The sequence below is a fragment of the Patiria miniata genome, unplaced genomic scaffold (genome assembly GCF_015706575.1).
Source record: "Patiria miniata isolate m_02_andy unplaced genomic scaffold, ASM1570657v1 HiC_scaffold_7, whole genome shotgun sequence".
In the NCBI taxonomy this organism is placed as follows: Eukaryota; Metazoa; Echinodermata; class Asteroidea; order Valvatida; family Asterinidae; genus Patiria; species Patiria miniata.
Window position 1 is genome coordinate 45,142,710 of NW_024037074.1, and position 21,834 is coordinate 45,164,543.

General features: G+C 41.1%; 3 protein-coding genes across 3 annotated transcripts; 2 read left to right on the forward strand and 1 right to left on the reverse strand.

The window, feature by feature from the left end:
- Positions 1 to 32: 32 nt before the first annotated feature.
- On the reverse strand, positions 33 to 21,296 carry LOC119745218 (transient receptor potential-gamma protein-like). The gene is made up of 7 exons (XM_038221442.1): positions 21,147 to 21,296; positions 3,797 to 4,056; positions 3,145 to 3,260; positions 2,658 to 2,762; positions 1,694 to 1,900; positions 869 to 1,057; positions 33 to 227 (listed from the first exon to the last, which is right to left on the reverse strand). The coding sequence occupies exons 2-7, from the start codon at positions 4,038 to 4,040 to the stop codon at positions 33 to 35; spliced, it is 1,056 nt and encodes a 351-aa protein (XP_038077370.1). The 5' UTR covers positions 4,041 to 4,056; positions 21,147 to 21,296.
- On the forward strand, positions 10,832 to 13,862 carry LOC119744899. The gene is made up of 2 exons (XM_038221091.1): positions 10,832 to 11,013; positions 12,146 to 13,862. Exon 2 carries the CDS (start codon positions 12,231 to 12,233, stop codon positions 13,059 to 13,061), a length of 831 nt encoding a protein of 276 aa, XP_038077019.1. The 5' UTR covers positions 10,832 to 11,013; positions 12,146 to 12,230; the 3' UTR covers positions 13,062 to 13,862.
- Positions 15,711 to 18,506, forward strand: LOC119744898. The gene is made up of 2 exons (XM_038221090.1): positions 15,711 to 16,033; positions 16,863 to 18,506. Exon 2 carries the CDS (start codon positions 16,920 to 16,922, stop codon positions 17,751 to 17,753), a length of 834 nt encoding a protein of 277 aa, XP_038077018.1. The 5' UTR covers positions 15,711 to 16,033; positions 16,863 to 16,919; the 3' UTR covers positions 17,754 to 18,506.
- Positions 21,297 to 21,834: the final 538 nt, after the last annotated feature.

The following is a 21,834-nucleotide window of genomic DNA, read 5'->3' on the forward strand; positions in this document are numbered from 1 at the left end:
AGCAAATGAAATACTCTACCTTTTAGGTTAACTTACGGTCTTTTCATGAAATGGGCCGTCTTCCATGGGAGCAGGATATAAGCCACACACAGAATGGGGTACAGCAGTACCACCATGATGTTGAAGAGATAGGAGTAGAAGAACCACGAGTGCTTGGCCAGGCAATGGGGGCGTGGTATGTCCCACAGGTGCATCATGTAGGCTTGACTACTGGGATGGCATACAAACTGCAAATGGTTTCAAGATGAAATAAGAACTGTTTACATGTAACCTTTGTGGAGGGGGAGAAAACGCAGAGTCCGAGGGCACTGGTTTTGCATATTATTGCAAATTGTGGAAGATGAAGCGAGCTGAAGTGAGAATTATGGTTAGGCCCAAAAAATAAATATTCGGTCTCTGGTCAGACCAAAGTTCCGGAATTGACGCGGCCACGCGGCTTTTTTTTTTTTTTTTTTTTGCATTTTTTTTTTTTTCTTCAAGCTTGGATTGTACAGAGAAGGTGGGGTGTCCTCATGTACATTGGTGTCCTCCATAATTTGCCTTGGTACAATTTCCCATTCCTTGGTGCTCTTTGGTAAAAAAAATTGAGGAGGTGCGGAAATAGAGGGCTCTGTTGTAGCTACTGCGGAATATTTTGGAGAAAAAAAAAGATCAACGCGCATGATTAAAATCGACGCGCGCGCTGACCAGAGACCGACTTATTTTTTTTTTTGGCCTTATCAAAAATAAATCAACTTTGATAGAACCTGTACATTTAGACTATTCAAAGTATACCGGTAGTTGGGCAAAGTTTGTTCCCCTAGTCGAGCAGCCGAATGGACCAATGGTTCTTGAATGAGCTTGCTCTACGATGTACAGTTACTCGTACCTTTTTAAAGCTGTGGATTTCCATAGCCTGTTTGATCCTTAGCGGCACCCTGGGATCGGCTGAGCCTTCCTCTCCGCCGCGTAGCAGCACTCCGATCTCACCGTTGTCCCTGGCAAGGCTCAGCAGCTTGACACTCAAGTCTGCCAGCTTGTTCTCGATCCGCTCACACTCGACGTTAAAGAGTGGAACCTGATTAGAATTTCACGGGAAGTGGCCAAGGGGAAAAATTAAATGATCCAAAAGAAAAGGCAAACAGTCCTTGATCAATTATTCCTTCCATTATCTTCAGGACACATTTACATTGTACATTTTTTCAACATAGCCGACAGACCTATTTCAACTCTTTTACAAAGTAACTGATACCAAATAGTACACAAAACGTCGTTGTACCGGATCGCATGTATTCTCGGGAATTACGGAACCATCCGGGAGGTGTTTATAACAAATCTGTGAGGCAGGAGACTATTAATAATAAGCATCATACCGGTTAAGTGTATGATAACGTTCCGCAAACCTTTCATATCTTTAACGAAGTACCGGTAGCATTAATGGTGGTTGCGGACTTGTACGCATGCGAAGCGTTCGGGAACGGCAAATCAAACTCTAGCACATTCACGGTGTTTCACGCAGAATCTCGTAAGTTTGATAAGATACAAACTTTCGAAAGGAACAAAGTGCCACCAAGAAAATAATGTATAAAGTCTATGGGGTTTGGAATAGAAGAACAAACAAAAACAAAACAAACACATGATAATAATCAGAACACAAAACAAGGCTGTTCCGCAAAGTTCCTGAGAAAAGAAAAGAATAGACACTCTGGCTCACTTTCAAAGTTTCTTCCGCCTCCTGCAGCGATTGGCCAAGTTTAAAGATGGTGTCCAAGGGGTCATCTGAGGTCAGCAGAATGTAGGCCTCGCTGCTGGCCGCCTCGTACCAGTTGACCAATGCCAGGAATTTTAGGTAGGGGTCACTCTCGGCCCGGTACACAAGGTCGTTTAGGTCGGGCAGCTTGGCCCCGTGATGGAGTAGCACCTGTTGTAGAAGGGAAAATGTGATCTTGTTAACCCTTACCCTACTTGACCCTCCAACGCATGCCAATATGTGCCTCAAGAAAATCTCCTATGTTTTTTGCATGGCCCTCCAATATCTGCCATGTCATTTCAAGGGTAACTGGACAGGCACTCCAATACATGCCACAGAGAACAATGAGAGTCCTCTGATAACAAAGTGAGTGCCCCCAGCTGGTCAGTATCAGGCACCCTCCAGGGCCTCCAACTCCTGCCAATTGGAGCCTTCACTGTTAAGACTTGTTATCTGCCAAATAACTGCAGCTGGAGGGCATTGGCATAACCAGCTGACATGCAGTAAACTACCCTCAGAGAGTAAGGGTTAATTAAAGCCACATACATTCAGCATCATTTGCAATTACCCAGACAAGTATCTGCTGATTTAATGACAGAAACCTCGTTCAAAGTGAAGATAGGTCGAGCATCAAATACCGGGGTACCCATGTGAAATTATTCCTCATGAAATCTTTCAAAAGTAACATCAAAAGTGATTTCAAAATAGCCAGGGTGCCGACAGGCACACATTTTTACGTGCGTAAGCAACAGAATCCAGTTACTTTTAGCATGGTTTTTCTCATGAAATATGTAGGTGCTTTTCCAGGCAATAGCCAATGTTCCTAAATGTACCTGCCTTTAATAGTCCAATGCAAGTGAGTGAAGTTTTCCTACAAATACCTGTACATGTACATATGGTATGGATGAGAAGATATACAAGTACCTACCTCAATAATTTCAAAGTTGTTGTTTTTGCCGGCGAGCAGCAGGGGTGTCATGACTGCAGGGTAATGACGGCCGCAGGGGAAACCGTTGATGACATGTGACTTGCACTGAAAGGAAACAAGGCCAAATATATTACTTTTGGTAATAACTTGCCATTCTGAAATAAAGTTCCTTTTAGCAGTCATCTTGGAGGTGTGTTTTGTTCAATCCAAGATTAATTTTATACCATCTTCTTCTATTTTATAGCATTTTCTCTGAAGAAAAATGAGGGTCTCTTTCATTTTCCTGTTGATCAGAAAAGATCAAGTACCAACTGAGTCAAAACTTCAAACTGTCCAAATGTTAATTTTTCGACAACACTGAATACATTTTTAGATCAAAAAATGATTCAAATGGTTCTACTTGATGGTCTTTCAAATGTCCATACATGTACCGATAAATTTCTGAGTGCATGTACCGGTACTTCCGACGAAGAAACTGACAGCTTACCGACTCAGAGAGGTTTTTGCAGAGCACCTTTACAGCAGCAGCGTTCTGTACACTGACAGCGTGATACAGCGCATCCCCGGCATCATGCTGAAGCTCCAGGAGACACTTGATCATGTCTGTCGTGAACAAAAACAAGATTTGGATATTACATTTTCTATTTTACCACTGAGTATAATTTTCCAACGAAAACCATTCAGAAAAGAGGGAGGAAAAAAAAGAAGCAGCAAGCATTGATGAAGCATTTTGCTGCAAACTATATCCCAGCTCTCATAATGGATGCTTCTGCAGCGATACAGACAGATTATCATTGGCCCTCTCTACGGAAATGTATTTCGTTGAGCGCATCAATAAATAACCGTCCGAATTCATGTTAGTCAAGTCGTTATACCAGATATGTAAACATGATACACAGTGCTAGCGAGCCCCGTGCTTGTAAATATTAGGGGCCTCGTTGGACATGACAGTGTCTAAGGACTTGTCCTCAAGTCTAAGAGCAGCTAAAATCAATCACCATCTCTGCCCTAGACATTCCCATTTCACTCCTTAGTGGAATCAAGAAGCAAATAGTGAGAAACACAACAAAGTGTCTTACTCCTGCACAACAGCCTCAAACCTACAAGCTGCAGAAATACCCTCAGAATGTTTGACTCACCATAGTTGCTCTCGTCAATAGCCACAATCAAGGCAGTTCGTCCCAGCTCGTCACAGGCGCTGGAGTCCTCAAGTCTGTGCTCTCTGGCTAATGCTCTCACGCCGTCAACATCGTTCTGCTTGACCCTCTCCAGAAACGGCCCCCGCAGTGAGCCTCTCTTGCTTCCTGATGAGGAGAAGGCGCCATCAGTTGGTATGTTGCTCAGCGGCACGGCTTCTTCAATGTTGTCCTCATTCTCCTCCATCTTTCTCTTTCAGATTCTATGGAAGTGACAGTTTTGATATCCGTAAAAGTTAAAAATTAGTCTAAGCAGGTTTCAAAGTCATAATGTGCTTATAATATAGCACTTTATACCAAGGGCCTCAAAACGCTTTACAATTATTACCCCTGTTCATCAGGTCATATGAGATCAGTATTTGCAGCAGCTCGAGATTAGTGCATACCTCCATATCCAGATACCCATTTATGGAGTACCAAAGTCACGCGCTCAAAATGCGTTTGAAAGACATTAGCGCGTGATTCAGCCCGTGAACCAACACGCGCGTGTACTTCATTCGTTTGCACTATACACTTTCTGGTTCTAAATGACGTCACACTTCGGTACTCCAAACACCCATTTATGTTTGGCATGTACATGTAATATCAGAAGTTGGCTGGAAAATCTTGCCTTTTGCGAAAATTGAAATTTTCGGCAAAATAATCCCGGCCTGACGTTAACCATTAATACTGATCTCCACTTCACCCTACTTCAGTTTGTCAGAAAAGAATTCTTGATAAATGTTGACACTTAAAAAAAATCGGGCAATTGTTTCAAATGGCATTTCTCTGGCAACTTTGTAAGGGGTCAGAAATATGAAATTGATTAAACACCCTGGTATTTCACTTATCAGTCATTTCAATAAAACTATTAATGTATTCAAAAAGGCAACAGGGAATTAGGGGGGAAAATTAAAATTTGCCACATTTTTGGAAACGCCTCGTTCATGTACACAGGTAGGCTATATACATGCCATCAACAATGCACTCAAACAATCATCAAATTAGGTAAATGTGTAAATTAGGCTGCAGACGTTGAAGCTCTTTGTAGGTATAAAGCGCTACAGATATAAGTACGAATAAAGCACCACATATTATTAACACAAATAGGACCTTACAATTTGTTTTTGATTAAAGTTATCTGGGTCCACTTTTCTAAAAAAAAAAAAAACTGTATAAATACATGTATTGGCACTAATGGGAGACTTGAGACGTTGGTGGCAACAAACACACCGGTCCTTTTAGACATAGATGTACGTCATGTTTTAAGCTAAAGCGCGCATGCCCAATATGATGCAAACAATGGACAAAGGACCAGTGTGTTTGTTGCCACCAACATCACAAAATCTCCGATCTCTATCACTACTATCTTGTGAAAGTCTGACTGGTGTTATCAGCTTGTCTATTAATATATGAAGCCATACAAAAAAACACCAAGCTGTTGGCCCGGACCAACAGGCAGACTGAAAGGGAATCCTTGCGACTTTGAAAGAACAAAAAAAACAAGGTCACCGCAATGACGCACACATCTTTAATCAGCGGTCGCCCCACATCGTCCTTGGCATTGAACGCCTACGACCAGAACACACACGCAGCTATAATTTAGACAACATCGATCCTGACTTTGATTGTTTGAATACCCAACTCTGTAGCCCTTCATTTTTTTGCTGAAAATTCCTGAATCTTCAAGACAATGCAGAATTGAAATGTAGGCACATTCTAGATGTACATGTAGGCATGATGTACCAGGGTAGGTTGGTAAAAATCCGAACTAAATTAATAGAAGCAGAGATGTTTGGTTTTGGAGATATCAGGCTGGTTAAAAAAAAAACTATGTTACGAAATACATTACCCAATCTGGCATCTCCCAGCAATAACAACTATTTTTGTGCAGATCTGAAAATACTGAAATGTGCAAATTAAAAAAGTACTGAAATGTGCAAATTGGATTGCGCAAGGCAGCAAAACTGAACTGATAAAAGCACCAACTTAAGCAACCTGTTGTTGATGAGGGTGCCTGATATCAAGGTTGGAAACCCGATCAAGGCAATACTATTCTGGCAGCACAGAGGTTTCAGGGAATTGAGCACAAAATCAGGTGGATTGGCTTGTCTAATAATAATATGGCGCACAGATCCCAAGAAACCCAGCAGATATAAAGTCAGAGTTTCTTTGACATATGTTTGAAGTTTACAAAGTGTGATTAGGCCAACAAAAAAAAAGTCTCCGGTTTCTGGTATGGAGCTTGCCCAAACAGTGGTGCGGCGACGCAGCTTTTTTTGTTTTACCTGATTTTTTTGCTTCAAATGTCGGCTGATGACTGCAAATGGTGCCCGACTAAACTTAGTACAAATATATGGGAGTCCAGAGAGGCCACATAAAGCTTATTCTCTACCATAACCCAATCTAAAAACACGTTTAAAATTGTGCAGCAGCAGGATTCCAGTCACACCAGTGAGTTTGGCGGTTTTGAGACATCATCTTTCATTGAAATTTTTTTTTTTCATTTTGCCGACGGGCATTGCTACGGCGACACGCACGCATACCAGAAACCGGAGACTTTTTTTTTGGCCTTAACCATTTATCTCAAGTAACCCTACTTCAGTTTGTCAGAAAAGAATTTAAGACATGTTGACACTTCAACGAAAACAGTTCAAAATGACATTTTTCTTTCAATTTTGTAAGGGGTCTAGAAATGTGAAATTGTTTGAACTTCCTGGTATTTCACAATATCAGTCATTTAGGACAAAACTATTACATGTACATGTAGATACATGTACTCAAAAGAGGCAGTAGGGAATTAGGGGGAAACGCCCTGTTCATGTACATTTTGTACATACGTCATCAGCAACACTTGAATATTTATCAAAAGCTGTGTAAATTAGGCGGCAGAGCAAACACTACTAAACAGGATCTTACAATTTGTTTTTTTGATAAATGCTGCAAATGTGTATGTATGGAAGTAATTATATGAGCTTATTGCTTTAGCTTATCGCATACTGTCTTGCGAAAGACTGACTTGTGATAAGTAGCTTGCCCTATTAATTTATGAAGCCATTAAAAAACACCCTGATGGCCCGGCCAGACCAACAGGCAGACTGAAAGGGAATCCTTGCGACTTTGAAAGAACACAATTTAGGTCACCGCAATGACGCACACAACTTTAATCAGCGGTCACCCCATATCAAAGTCCTCAGCATTCAACGCCTACGACCAGAACACACAGGAAAATACAAAGGCAACATTCTGACTTTGATTGCTCGAATTTACCAACCTCCCTAGCCTTTTTTTCCCCCTTCCTTTGCTGAGAATTTTCCTGAATCTTCAAGACGCAGCAGTTTTGAAATGTAATGGCACATTCTTTCTTTGCACCTGCAAAAACAACAACTTAAATTAACACTAAGGGGCCATTCAGAATTTTCAATGTTTTAAAATTTCGACTTTTTTTCCAAATTATTTTGACCCACCCACCCACCCCTAATTTCGATTAATAAAAAACTGAACATGTACATGTACATGCACTTGCATGTACATGTACTCGAACACCATGTACATGTGTGTCTAGTTCTTTTAACGAAATTCAATCAGAATATTTATCAATTTTTTAAAACATGTTTAGTTGTTGTGTTACTTGTTGGTGTCCCTGCCACACTGTACAATGGTGTAGCCGTGCGTTATGCACGTGGATTGTTTACTTTCGTTTTGACGGGGACTTTACTGAATAGAGTCTGGTGACTGTACATAGAAATTTCTTTGATTAAAAGTCGAATCGTTCATTCATGTGCACTTGCTGTGCAAAGCAGGGGCAGTGGTTCAAGGATATCTATGTCGACTTGCAAAAAGTGTGCAAGAATAATACAACATTTACAATACAACGACGCTGTTTAGATATTTCACTGTGTGACACAGTGAGAAATTTTGGAATCATAATGGCATCAGCGATACTTGCTGGGGAGCTCTTGCGTACGACTTTCTGTACTTTGGTACTGTTGTTTCCAGGACAATTGTGTGAACGGTAACCCGACGTACCCAGATTTTTAAAGACGAAATTGCCGACCTCAAACTTGTTAGTGCCATATTTGCCAACTATATGTGCGTTATTAGTTTAATTAAACAAATGAACAGGTTAATTAAACACAGTACCATTGAAGGTACCTAAAAGTAAACAAAGTAGACCGACAGACGAACATAAAATGTTACAAAATAAACATATTTGTCTGGATAATTTTTTAGGGCGTTATCGGCATGTTAACACAAACTTGGTGTCAAATAGATCATGGGAGTTACTTTTCTTTGACTTTTCATACAAGTTTACATAAACTTTAACTGTATGACCCGCAGTGGCGTACCCATGGGGGGGGGGCGTGTGGGGGCGACAGCCCCCCCCCCATGAAACCTTGTCACCCCCCCCCCCCCCCCCCCGTCCCTCCCCCACTGAGATTTTGAGTTTCTAAAAAAATTATCATTGATCTACATGACGCCCCCCCCCCATGAAATGTTCCAGCCCCCCCCCCCTCCCCCCCCCCCCCCCCCCCCCCCCCCCCCCCACTGAAAAAATCCTGGCTACGCCACTGACAGTACATACAGGGGACGAAGTTGGAAAAGAAACACGCATCGCGATATCGGAACATTTGCGCGTAGTTCAGGCAAGTCAAAAGATCTATCTTTCTTTGTTTTTTATCCTTTTTCCATGGAAAGTGAATTTCGATTTTCACTTATTTAGCTTGACCCACCCACCCACAATTTGGAAAAAAGATCGAAATTTTAAAACATTTAAAATTTTGAATGGCCCCTAAGCTAGGCTGTCTAAAAGAGATGTTTGGTTTGGACATTTCAGGTTATTTAAGAAAACTAAATCCACTGTCCAATCTGGCGTCTCCAAGCAATTTACTGACATACTGGTACCAACAGTACTGTGCAACAATGTACATGTAGATGTACGTGGTTTTTTTTTTGTAGACAAAAAAATTTCTCCTGTTGGATGATCATGCAGAGGACCATATCATGTTGTGGCTATCTTGATTATTTCCCATTCAATTCAATGTAGCCAAAGCGAGGCGGGAAGGAAAAGTAGTTTGCGGTTCCTTTTTGCACCAAAAAAACATTATCATTCAGTACTGTTTGCGCAGAATACTTACATTTGCAAATTGGATTGTGCAGGACAGACTGACTAAAGCACAAACTTAAGCAACCCGTTGTTGATGATCCTGTGCATGACATCAACAAGGTTGCAAACCCAAACAAGGCAATACTATTCTGGCAGATGTTGTTCCTATTTGGTACCAACCTGACAAATTTACTGTGGCCTTGATTCATCAGAAAGTTCATGAGCACAGGGCGCTGTTAAACTCCAAAAGTGCCAGCTGGCTGGTGCGGACCTGATGTGAAACATATACTGAATGTGCACAATGGTGAAGACTCCTTGTGGATAGGCTACCGGTATATTGCAATAATCTTTCTTTTTTTATTGAATTTCTTGATACGGGTACATGCATGATATGCCCCTTTGTGGGCATTTAATTACCTGCAGGTACTGTACATGTACCGGTAAATCCGTACACCTTAATTGTTAGCCTTCTGGCTTCGCATTGCTATTTATTACATGTACAGGTGTTTAATTGAGGGCTGCATGGCAATGCAAACTTTTGCATGATGAAATAATTTTGCCTCATTAGTTTTATGATTTCTGCTGGCACACGTACATGTACATGTGTACTCCATGAGAGAACATGTGATGGTTTTCTAGAGCAGATACATTTGAACGTTTTTTTTTTCTTCTAGGTAAATTATTGTTTTGGTTTCTGGAGATTACATGTTCCTGAAAGCGAACTAATGTGAGAAAAATTCTACCTACTGCAGTGGTGGCGGGTCAACAAAAATTAACTAGATGGTCACATGGTGCTTTGGCGTCAAATGATCTGACCCTATACAGCTTTATAATGGAGGCTAATAATCCTTACTCCAGCTGAGAAGCTGAATTGCGCAGGACGCGACTACAACGTAGTCAACCAAAGACATGTAAAGGTGCCTTTAGCAGTCAGCCATATACCCTATGACCACGAAGCACAGCCAGCGATCGAAAGTGTTTCATCTTTTCGTAGTGTTTCATCTAATGTAACTACAAAATGCACTATACATCATACACAGGTACCGGGTATTGGGTCACCATCCCCTTTTTGACAGACTCTGACCATTTCTATGACTACCAGTTTGGTTTTGGTTTTGCCGTTTGCATGTCAATAAAATAGTCCATAAGTTATGGCATCAATGCCAGTTAGAAAAAAGCCAATTCTGGGGGGAAATTTATAACTTTAGAAATATTGTTGAGAAGGGAAATGTCCCCTTTCTGGTTTGAACCGATCCTGTGCATAGATACGGTACAATTAAATGCACCTTGGATTATTCCAAACTCGCAAAGAAAAAGGGCAAAAAAGCTAGAGTCATCCACAGAATCTTACCAAAAATTCTGCAAAGGTGGCAGTTAATGTACCGGTAGAGTTTATTTATAAGTGGAAACTCTAGTACAAACTTGAGACGACTTTTGAGGAGCGACAGATCATGAGTTGCCTTCCATTCCTCTAGCATGGACTTTGAGTGGCATGGTGCACAGCCAGTAGTGTTCATAGGGTTTGTTTGCCAATTTGGGGGGGGGGGGGGATCTACAGATAGGCTATGAGTAATGTTGACACAGTTGGCAGTTTCAGAAAAAATCAGAATAAACAAGATTGCGGTGCTGTCTGATGAGTCGTTCAAGTTCAAACAAACTTAGAGTTCACAGATAACAAATCTGATGGTATCCAAATGGGGAAATGGCATGGCCGAGCTGGCCTGTCTCATATCGGACCACACAGACACAAAGGAAAAAGAAAATCATACAGCCAATCACATGGGCCAAAATGCATTTATAGGTGCCTGCTTATGCCATTTTAAATATAAACAAAATTATCAGGGCAAAAATCAGTGACCATCTGATATTCAATAACATATAAATAGGGATGGACACTCATTATGAACGCATATACTCTTCAGAAGAACAGCAAGTTTGACGTTCAGCAAGTTTGAGAGTCAGCAGCAAACATCTGATTTGAGACTCATCTAACCATACCGGTATATTCCAGTGGTTAGTTTTTGGGAGAAAACCATCTTTCCAACAAACCTGTCATCTCGATACAATTAAAGAAGTAAGAATTTTTCTTTCATCTTTTAAAGAAGAGTTTGTCTGAGGATCATGCCCCTAGATTTATTTTGTTTTCCATTTGTCAGGTTGTGTCAAGCCACTGCAAGAACATAACTCCGGACCCAGTCCCTGACCATTTGACCAACTCATCCATTAATCTCTTCTTCCCTTGACCATTTGACGTTTTCAACCACATAATCCATGTACATGTATCTTGCTTCCCTGACCATTTGACAACATCATCTATGTATACTCTGGTTTTCCTGAACACATCACATCATCTCTGGTTTAACTCACCACATCCTCCAATATCACTCACTAACTCGGTCGCCCACAGGCGGGCTCGAGTATGCCTTTTCCAAGTAATTCGGTCTTGCATGAGGGTGGCCAGTTCGTCTGTTGATACACCGATGTCCTTTTGCAGCACCCCAAGTAAGACATTTTCGATCTTCCTCGTCTCCTGTGTCCGCGGGTTGGTTTCCAGAGAATGACTTTGTGTGCCTTCAGCTCCGGGTGCCGGTAACAGTGGCCTGCTAACTGCATCCAACGGGCTGCGATTTTGTCTCCAATCCTAGGGAGGTTGCCATATAGGTCGTCATTGGTTACGTGGTCCTCCCAGGATACATTGAGAGCCACTCGGAGCATGCGTGTGTAGCAATGTGCCAAATGACATCATCCATCTTTTGTTTCCCTGACCAACTGACCACATCATCCATGTATTTCTATTATTCTGACAATTTGACATCATTCATGCATCTTGTGTTTCCTTGACCACTTGACATCATCAATGTATCTCTTGTTTCCCTGACCAACTGACCACATCATCCATGTATTTGTCGTTTCCGGACCATTGACCATGTAGGCCGATATCTTGTTTCCCTGACAAATTGGCACTATCATCCACGTACCTCTCGTTTCGCTACCAGTTTGACCACATCATTCATGAACCGGTACATGTATACTCTTTTTTCCCTGACCACTTGACACCATCCGTGGATTTCTTGTCTCCTTGACCATTTGACCACATTATCTCTCGTTTCCAATAACAGCTGTGGCCAAATTTCTGCTCTGAATGACATCACAACTTCTAAACTTCTAACCATGTACATGTACATGTACTCTTGTTCCTCCTTCAGGTGTTATCCTGACACTTCAGCAGCGGTTCTCACAATCTCATATTTGGCAAGAAGGAACAGAAGGCAGCCATAGTTACCAAGAATCATGTCAGAGCTACCCACACCCACCCAAAAGAGGGTCCTCATCTGGGCCGTCACGCGATCCCTTTCCACCGTTCTCGTCAGATCGCTCTCCCAGATTCAAGACATTCAGGTCATCTTCGAGTACTACGTAGCAGCAGGCTGGAACACAGCACCAGATGTACTAGTCAATGAAAGCTCTCAAGATAATTCTTTGGTCAGCATGGAGCCGGACGTCACCTTCCAGTCAGTAAAAGCCATGTATGAGCAGGACTACCCAGGAAAATCTCTGATTCTTGGCAAAGAGATGCCGTACTACCTAGGCCGTAGAATGAATGCTATTCCTCACGGCTACACGCACATCTTCTTGATCCGTAACCCTGCAAAGACTATCCCCTCTTTGAACAAAATCTTTGGATTTGCGACACCCGAAATGAAAAGAGCTTTGCTTGGTCCAAACCAGTTTGAAATGATGGACGAGGTGTACGAGTTTGTCACGAAAACTCGTCCACATGAAACAGCAGTTGTGGTTGATGCTGAAGACCTGATGGCTCAGCCTGCCAAATCCCTACAGCTGTTGTGTGAAGCAACAGGGTTGCCCTTCAGCCAGAGCTTGCTTCACTGGGATCCCATCAAAGATCTCCCTTCCAACTGGAGCATGCCGAAGTCTCTGTGGGCCTACTCCAGCGCCATGGGTTACTTCAAGAATGCTTTTGAGAGTACCTGCTTCCGTGCAAAGAAGGACAATAGCTCGGCCAAAAGGATAGAGCAAGTTGATCCAGAACTCTGTGAACTAATTCAGGATGCTATGCCTTATTACAAACACTTGTACAAACGCCGTTTGACTGTTCAGTAAAATGGGCTGAAATTTGGACACTTAAAGATGCTGGCCTGCCAACTCTCACACACTGAGCGTGAGACACGCACATTTCAGGTTATTCTCACACTCTTATGACCACGCTAAAAAAATAAATAAGATACAAAAAAAAATAATGAAGAAACTATAGCTCAGATTAGCCGATTGACTCCAAACTCTAAAATGATGTTTAAAGGATAGTCTTGATTAAAATTGGTTAAAGCGGTCAGAAATTGCCTCAGGATAGCACTTCAGAGTGTCTAGGATCCAATATTTTTTGGGGCCCGCTTGCCCAGGCCTTTGGGGCTTCGTACTCGCTTTGCTCCATCACCAAATTCTCACTGTTCTTACTCAAAGTTGGCAGCCCTGAAGTTGGTGGACAGTAAACATGGTAAAGCTCAAACATTGAACCAATCAACAAAACTGTGGTAGTCAATTCAAAAAATGTTAAATAAGCATTGTTTACTTTTATTTTAAAGCTTCTGTCCACGAAGGGAATGAGATATGTACGTCCCAACAGTGGTGGCGCTACCCACCCTGCCCCCCCATCTGTCCCCCCACCAGAGCTTAGGGACATGTAGGAAGCAATCATGGGGAACAAGTGTCATTCAACTTCCATCCTCTTAGCAACTGAAGGCCTGCTAATTTTATGTAGTCTACGTACATGAACACGTGTACGTGTAAATTGCACTTGCACACAAGTTCTTAGAGCCAGTATCTCCTTCCACAGACAAAATCTGCCACAGTTCAAAGCACTAAATGTAGATTTGCTATCAATTATGTTCAACTGTTTGAGTGCACAGGCGGAATCGGGGGGGGGGGGGGCAGGAGTTATTTGGGGGTCAAATTACACATGCATTGTATATAACTTTTTGAGTGACATGAGAGAGGGGAAATTACATGTATTTAACTCATTTTACCACAGGTGTGTGATGCAGAACAGGTGTTAGTTTGTATGGATACTCAAATCTGTTTTTCTAAAGAGAAAATCATTAGTTTACAGTGTTTGACCAATGTGCTATGATACACAGGTTAATTAAACCCTGATGGACAACATGGTGATTGTGTTCACGGGCAAGACACATTACTACAATTGCCTCTCTCCACCCAGGAGTATCAATGGGTACCTGTGAGGGTTACAGACCAGATGTGCTGACTGAGCTGCTGCAGAAAAAGGGTCTCGTGGCCTGATGAACAGGGGGAATTATAATTAGGGCTCTGCATCGATCCCTTGGCAATGCGCTTTATAAGTGTCATTGCATGTATTCCCAAAATTAAATCTTTATACAATTTATACATAAGTACACTCTAAGTGCTCCATTCAGCAATTACATGTAAATAAAATATATGTAATTTACAAAGATCCAACAAGTGCCATTTAAAAGAAATAATGTATAAATTAAATTTCTTAAAGTTTCACTTTCCTACTGTTTTTAAAGAGTGTTCAATCCAAATTAACAGAAGTTGATCACAAACCAAGTGCCACCTTCAATGTGCAATTTCAATAGAAGCCATAGTAAATGTAGTATTAATGTCATTTGTCTCAGTGTACAGGTACATGTACATTGCAACTGATTTTCAGCTTCTGATGAATGACTGCAAAAATAAATGTGTACGATATGCAACCATACAATTATTTGCTGTTTGGACCTTCAACTGTAATACACCCGACCCCTCTCTAACCCCCCCCCCCCCCCCCCCCCCCCCCCCCCCCGCTATGCCCTCCGTTTTATTTGTGTAATCCGTCTCATATCTGATTAGCTCTTCATTAAATTAAATTTCAGGAATGAGGCACTAACAATTCACAGCAATATACATGCCGTCAATTCTCCAACTACTCCTCCCCCCCCCCCCAACAAACAAAAAACAGATAAATAAATATAATAAACAAGTTTTTTTTGCCTTTGCTTATTTTTTTTTGGGGGGGGGGTTAAAAAAAATGAGGTATTGTACACGTCCTATGTTTAAAGAGAATTACAAGATTTGCAAACATCACAAAAACAAAGCTAGGTCTGTACCGCCCCAAACTGCCCTGCCTATTAATACTCCCTGTAATTAATGTCCTAAACTGCCCCAGCTAGTTTTACGGATACATTTGCAAACATCGAAAAACAAAACTACTAAAAAGTTTTTACGAAATACCTTACTAGGATGTTGGTAAATGACAGTCTAAAGCATCCTGTAAAATTATGGTACCTGGTGTGAAGTCATTTTCAAGAAAACTGTATTTTTGTATACATTTCCAACGGTGGTCGGCCGACCACCGTTGGAAAAACCTAACTATTTTTCAACTTCTGCTCCAAATGTACCTTTTTTTTCAGTCCAAATTGTGTTTGCTATTGGTTACATGTTCATGAACGGGTGCAGGCCAGCTACACTGGTTCCCTTCCCTTACAATTTTCTGGCAACTATAAATTGATCCATTATCTTTAGTGGAGTCAGGGAACCAGAGTACTTGAACATTCTTGTTTTTCTTGTTTTTTTCAGCATTTCCGAACACAAAACTGCAAACATGTCAGTGTAACAATATTTGATCTATTATACTAACCCCTCAAATAATTCATTTCTGAAAATTACAGCAAAACCCAATGATGTACATTCCCTTTAATACATGTCCTACACTGCCCCAGCACTCTAGTTTTACGGATTCATTAATGAACAATAATGAGTAAACTAGTATCGGTACAACAAAACTGACACTGTGGGCGTGGTGGGTTGCCAGCTGGATTTCAAAGGTTACAGGTTACAGCCTTCTTGTGACTGACGTACATTGTATGCTATAATCAGTGTGATCATATATGGATCTATATAAACTGTACTGTACATTGTCATGAACACTGTACTGGGCGGTACTTGGAAATATCTGAAACCATAGCCTATAAATTGGAAAAGCTAACATGCAAGACACACATACAGTCTGAGACACAAGTTAGAACCTGTATTAAAATTGCTGCCATCTCAACAGTCCCAAGGTAAGCATTTTTTGTTTCATTTCTGATTCTACTGTGTCACAGTGTTGTGCTTATTTCAAAGTGGTACATATAGGCAGGGCTGCCAACTTTGAGTAAGAGCTGAGAGTGAGAATTTGGCGATGCAGCTTGATCAGAAGTAATCATGCTACTGTGAGCACAAAGCCCGAAGCCCTGACGGCAATAGCCTTTAGTCAAGTCCCACGCGCTTACCCGGACACGTGACGCACCCCGGATGCTGACACGTAAAAAGACTAGCACGAGCGGCGAAGCCGCGAGGGCCTTTACCATCTCGTGGAGAACGCTGATGTTTTTCTTTACATTTGTCTACCGATTTGGTAGACATGCATAATGCATTACCCGTTGTGAATTGACCAATGAAAATGCAGAATTACTAACGTAAATCAGCCGTCGTCTGGCGCCAGACAGCACGCGTGCCATGGCGCGCGTGCTGTTGCTGGTAACCGCACGCGTGCCATGGCGCGCGTGCTTTTGCTAAACTGAACAGTGTCTTCCTGAAATGACATCACAGCAACAGCGCCCTCAGTTGTCTGGAAAAGTATGGAAAATGTATAAAAGTTTAAAGAAGTGCACTTTTTTCAATAAACATAAAAAAAGGGATATCAAAGGTTTTTTTCATACATTTCAGAGGAGTCGAAAGTTGCACAAAAAATGTTCAATAGTAGAATTCATTTCATGAACCCTTTAAAACAGTACACCATTGTCCCCTTATTTTGAATTAGTTGAATAAAATTAAGCACCATCTGAGACAAGCTTTATTACATGTAGATTTGACTTGTCTCGTTTTTATTCTTTGCTTGTCGAAGCACAGCGGAACCGTCTCGCGTTTTTACAAGCAACTGAAGACAGAAATACTTAACCAACAATCATGTCAGAGCAAGCCAAGCCCAACCAAAAGAGGGTCCTCATCTGGGCCGTCACACGATCCCTTTCCACCGTTCTCGTCAGAGCGCTCTCCCAGATTCCAGACACGCAGGTCATCTTCGAGTACTACATGGCTGCAGGCTGGAACACTGTACCTGATGCACTTGTCAATGAAAGCTCTCAAGAAAAGTCCTTGGTCAACATGGAGCCAGACGTCACCTTCCAGTCAGTGAAAGCCATGTATGAGCAGGACTACCCAGGAAAATCTCTGATTCTTGGCAAAGAGATGCCTAACATGTTAGGCCGTCGAATGGACGTTATTCCTCACGGCTACACGCACATCTTCTTGATCCGATACCCTGCAAAGACTATCCCATCCCTGAACAAAGTGTATGGATTTGCGACATCCGAAATGAAAAGAGCTCATTTGCTTGGTCCAAACCAGTTTGAAATGATGGACGAGCTGTATGAGTTTGTCACGAAAACTCGTCCACATGAAACAGCAGTTGTGCTTGATGCTGAAGACCTGATGGCTCAGCCTGCCAAATCCCTACAGCTGTTGTGTGAAGCAACAGGGTTGCCCTTCAGCCAGAGCTTGCTTCACTGGGATCCCATCAAAGATCTGCCTTCCAACTGGAGCATGCCGAAGTCTCTGTGGGCCTACTCCAGCACCGTGGGTTACTTCAAGAATGCTTTTGAGAGTACCTGCTTCCGTGCAAAGACGGGCGACAGCTCATCCAAAAGTCAAGAGCAAGATGACCAAGACCTCTGCCGATTCATTCAAGATGCACAGCCATACTACGAAAGCATGTACAAACGCCGTTTAATTGCTCAATAAACAAAATGGACCTATAGGAATTAGAATGGATAAGTTGCAGACAGAGACCTCATTGACTTGTGTATTAAGAAAATATAACGTGAGTTACCGATTTTGTGCGTCTTGTTTATCATACATAACAAATTTGTCTGGATGTCATCTTGGTGCTTAGGTAGGTCTACATGTAGGTATACTCTATTAACCATGGTGATAACAGTTACTAAACCTTTTCAGTAAGGTACGCAATTACAGCCCAAGGAAACTCAAAAGTACATCAAAAATGTAACGTGAGTAACCGTGGAATTGCCCAAAATGAGTATAACCTGTATTAAGTAAGGTTTTTGAGAAGATAAAAAATACTATGTACGACAAGGCAAACTTAGAATCAATCATCAACAAGACTTCTCTCAACCAAGACAAATCTAGACTAATTGTTCGCTAATAAAAAAAAGAAAAGTTATCTCCATGAGACACATGTATGACTTCTCCATCATAGGCCTACAGTACTGGTGTATGTACATTTATAACCTTGCAGTTTATTTCCTTTAACCTAATCTACATGTATAAATCATTTGCCTTTGTTCAACAGAGATATGAGTAGAAATCTTGTGCCTTCATTGTTAATGAATTATAACAAACTATTGCTGATGAATGCAATCAAATAGTTACCGTCTGACTATAAAAATGCAACTTTATGATTAAAATGACTCCACAAGTGCGCATCTGCATAGTTTTTTTCTTTTTGAAGATTCAAACCGGCAAAAAGTTATTCGAATATTCAATTGATGATCGAATATTCGAAAATTTGGTATAATATGAGACATTTAATTTTTATTTCTTCCAACTAATTTTAATTTGTTGGGTTTTATTTTTAATGAGGAAATACCTTTTTTCAATTTTGGGAGTCTGAAACAATCTGATAAAAAAGGTTTCATTTTGGCTTAATTCTCCGTGCAACCAAATTCATCATGCAATTACATGAAGTAGACTGGTTCTTGGGTCTCTCCATTATTGATTCGATCCTGATAGATGGCAGGAACCAGTCCACTTTGCAAGAACCAACAAACCGGTATTGTTGGGCTGTAACTTATTCAAAATTTTAAGTGCAGAGGGATACTTAAATGTAGATATTTTTGTTCGTTTGATGTTTCATGCAAAATTGGATTCCGTTAATAAAAAAACAAATCAGCTACTTATTTTTGAAAACAAAAAACAAACAAAAAGAACCTATTTTTATTTCTGGATGAACCTCGAAAATAGCATGGACAGAAATATATACAAAATTAGGTCGTCCTCTTTCAAGTACTTTTTTTTCGGGGACCACACATGGCGTGAATGGCACAGAGGAAATTATTATTAACCTTGTGTTCACATTTGCAAGATAAAACATTGCAGTTAATAAATGATGAAGTTATCAAAAAGCAACGTGTGTGTCCTCTATTTAACAAGCCCATTTATCTACATGAATGACAAAAGAAAAAGCCTAATTCTTGATCATTGTTGATATGAAAGTGCTGTTCAGGTACACAATTAGAGGATTATCTGTTTAAAGAATCAAGTGACAATGCTGGCTAGAATAATACTACAGTATTTATTTGTCATCCTAGCTCGTAAATTCTATTCATAAATACCTCAGACAGTTTAGCTATTCCTATTGGTCGAGAGCCCGTCACGTGGCCGGTATTAAACGGATGATAAAGACATGGCTAGCTGGTCTTAAACACTTTTCCAGTGTCACAATAAAATGTGGACTCCTAAAAATCCAGTGCCTCTTACCGTTTCATTGGTTGAACATTCACAATCCTCACGTAGGCATGCGCAACACAACAAGCGAGTCAGAAGTTTACAGTTTTAAATTCAAAACGCAACGCCCCAGGTGCGTTCTGCGTGACATCGCGCAGAACATGTTACGCGCGCGTCAATCTCCATAAAAGGGTTGTTTACATCTTACTCGCCAGCTGAACACTCCATTATTTTGCTAGAGGGATGTTTCAAAAAGTATGAAGTGAACTTGTTGAACAAAATCGGGATTTTTTGAACGAATTATTTGAAATTTTTTTACGGATAAGGTATTTATGAATGGGAATAAATATGTGCTCGGTCGGTATTTATCACTCGTTTAATACCGCTTAGAGTCTGGGTGCTGATAATTACCCTCGCCTCCGGCTCGGGTAATTATCAGCACCCAGACTCTAAGCGGTATTAAACGAGTGATAAAAACCTCCGGAGCACACATTTATTCCCTTATTTAAGGACTGTTGTCATAATGATTATCATCATTAAAGTAGGGCATGCTTGAAAAGGATGTTAGTATTGGACAAATATAGCCATTCATAACCTCCCAAAATACAATGTAGATGCTAAGGGCAAGGCCAAAAAAAAGTCTATGGTTTCTGGTCTGCTCCCGCGTTGCCGTAGCCGTGCGCTTCAGCAAAATTAAAAAGGTTTTTTTTTTTTTCAATATTAGATGATGTCTCAAAATCTGCCAAACTCACTGGTTTGACTGGAATCCTGCTGCTGCACAAGTTTAATGTGCTTTAGATGGGGTTTACGATCGAGTACATGTATACGCTTAATGTGGTTTCTCTGGACTCCTTTTTTGGGGGGCAATAAATCTACAAATGTAGTCGGGCACATTTGCAGACGGTGTCGTAATTTTGTAACTGTGCATCTTGAAGCCAGACTGAGGGAGTGATGGTTGTGTACCTGGAACCTGTAAACGCTTTTTAATTGGCACAATATGTAAGGGAGCAGACTAATGACCAGCCTGGCAGCTTACAAATGCATGCACGATGTTGATGTCGCTGTAAGGTCGAAGTTATAACGTAATTACTCCCTCTTTCTCAGATTTTTGTCTTGACTATCCAAATTTCCTGAAGTATGTTTGTGTCGGTCGAGATCGTAAGTATGTATGTAAGTCTCAAGCCTTAATTATGGCCTTAAATTTAAAAAAGTAGGGGGAAAACAAAACAAAAAGTCGCCGCACCACTTTTGGGGAAAGCTCCACACGTACACAAGAAACAGCAGACTTTTTTGAGGCCTTATGCTTTTTTAACCGAATCCAGCAAAACTTCACACAAGATTTAAAGACAAATGTTTGGAGTGAGTTGAATTTGGACTCATCAATTCTAACTGGATTTGAAATTGAAATTTCTCCATAATTTACGAGAATTCTGTACATCCTCCAGAGGGACATTTTTGGGGGACACCCTGTATAAATTAAAGAATTACAACATGTAAGCTACCGTACAAAAACTTCATTCAAGCAAAACAACTTGAAATGTATCATGTACACCAATGTTGAGCACAATAGTCAATATCAATTAAGGCCCCCCAAAAATAGTCAGTCGTAGTTCGTACTCTTAATGCAATGGAGACGTCGTCCAACCTGGGCTACTTTACTCACGTACTTACCACTGTATGTACACCATTTTACCTCATCACCATCACGTTCGTTTGCTAGTTATGAACAAAACTGCTCAAAATTGAAAAAGTAGAAATCTTGCCACCACTCTCCCGCTCGCCCAGCCTGCGTTCCAGCTGTTTTGGTACCAGACGAAAAATGATCTTCCGCGCATATTACACACTGACAATTAGGTACCAGACCGTCTCGCCTTGACGGGTTCACTGACCTCACGGTCAAGTCGGGTCGCACCATAAAGAATTCACACAGAGCACGAAAAGGACTTTAGCGCGCGCCGGGGACGATAATAAGCAGCATTTTCGTTGATTTTTTTTTTTCACAAGGGAAAAAATAAAGTTTTCAAAGTAAATAAATATTACACAATCGTGTGAATGTTTGCTGGTGTTGTTATTAGGTTTGGCCAAAGTTTTATATTTTTTTTATGAGAAAACAAATATTGAGTAGAAATCCGGAAGTTCGTATTTATGCAAACGAACACACGGCGTGACGTGACGCAACTTATTTTTTATTTTTTATTTTTTTTGTAACGGGCCGGCAAGGCAAAGCCGGTCCAGGGGGGGTCGGGGCCAAAGGGGCCGTGCCCCCTCCCCCCCCCCCCCCAAGTAGTTTTTCAAAAGACGTCGCAAAAAAAGGCATCCTCTGCGTTGGCCTTACACCATCATCTTTTCCTAAAAACAT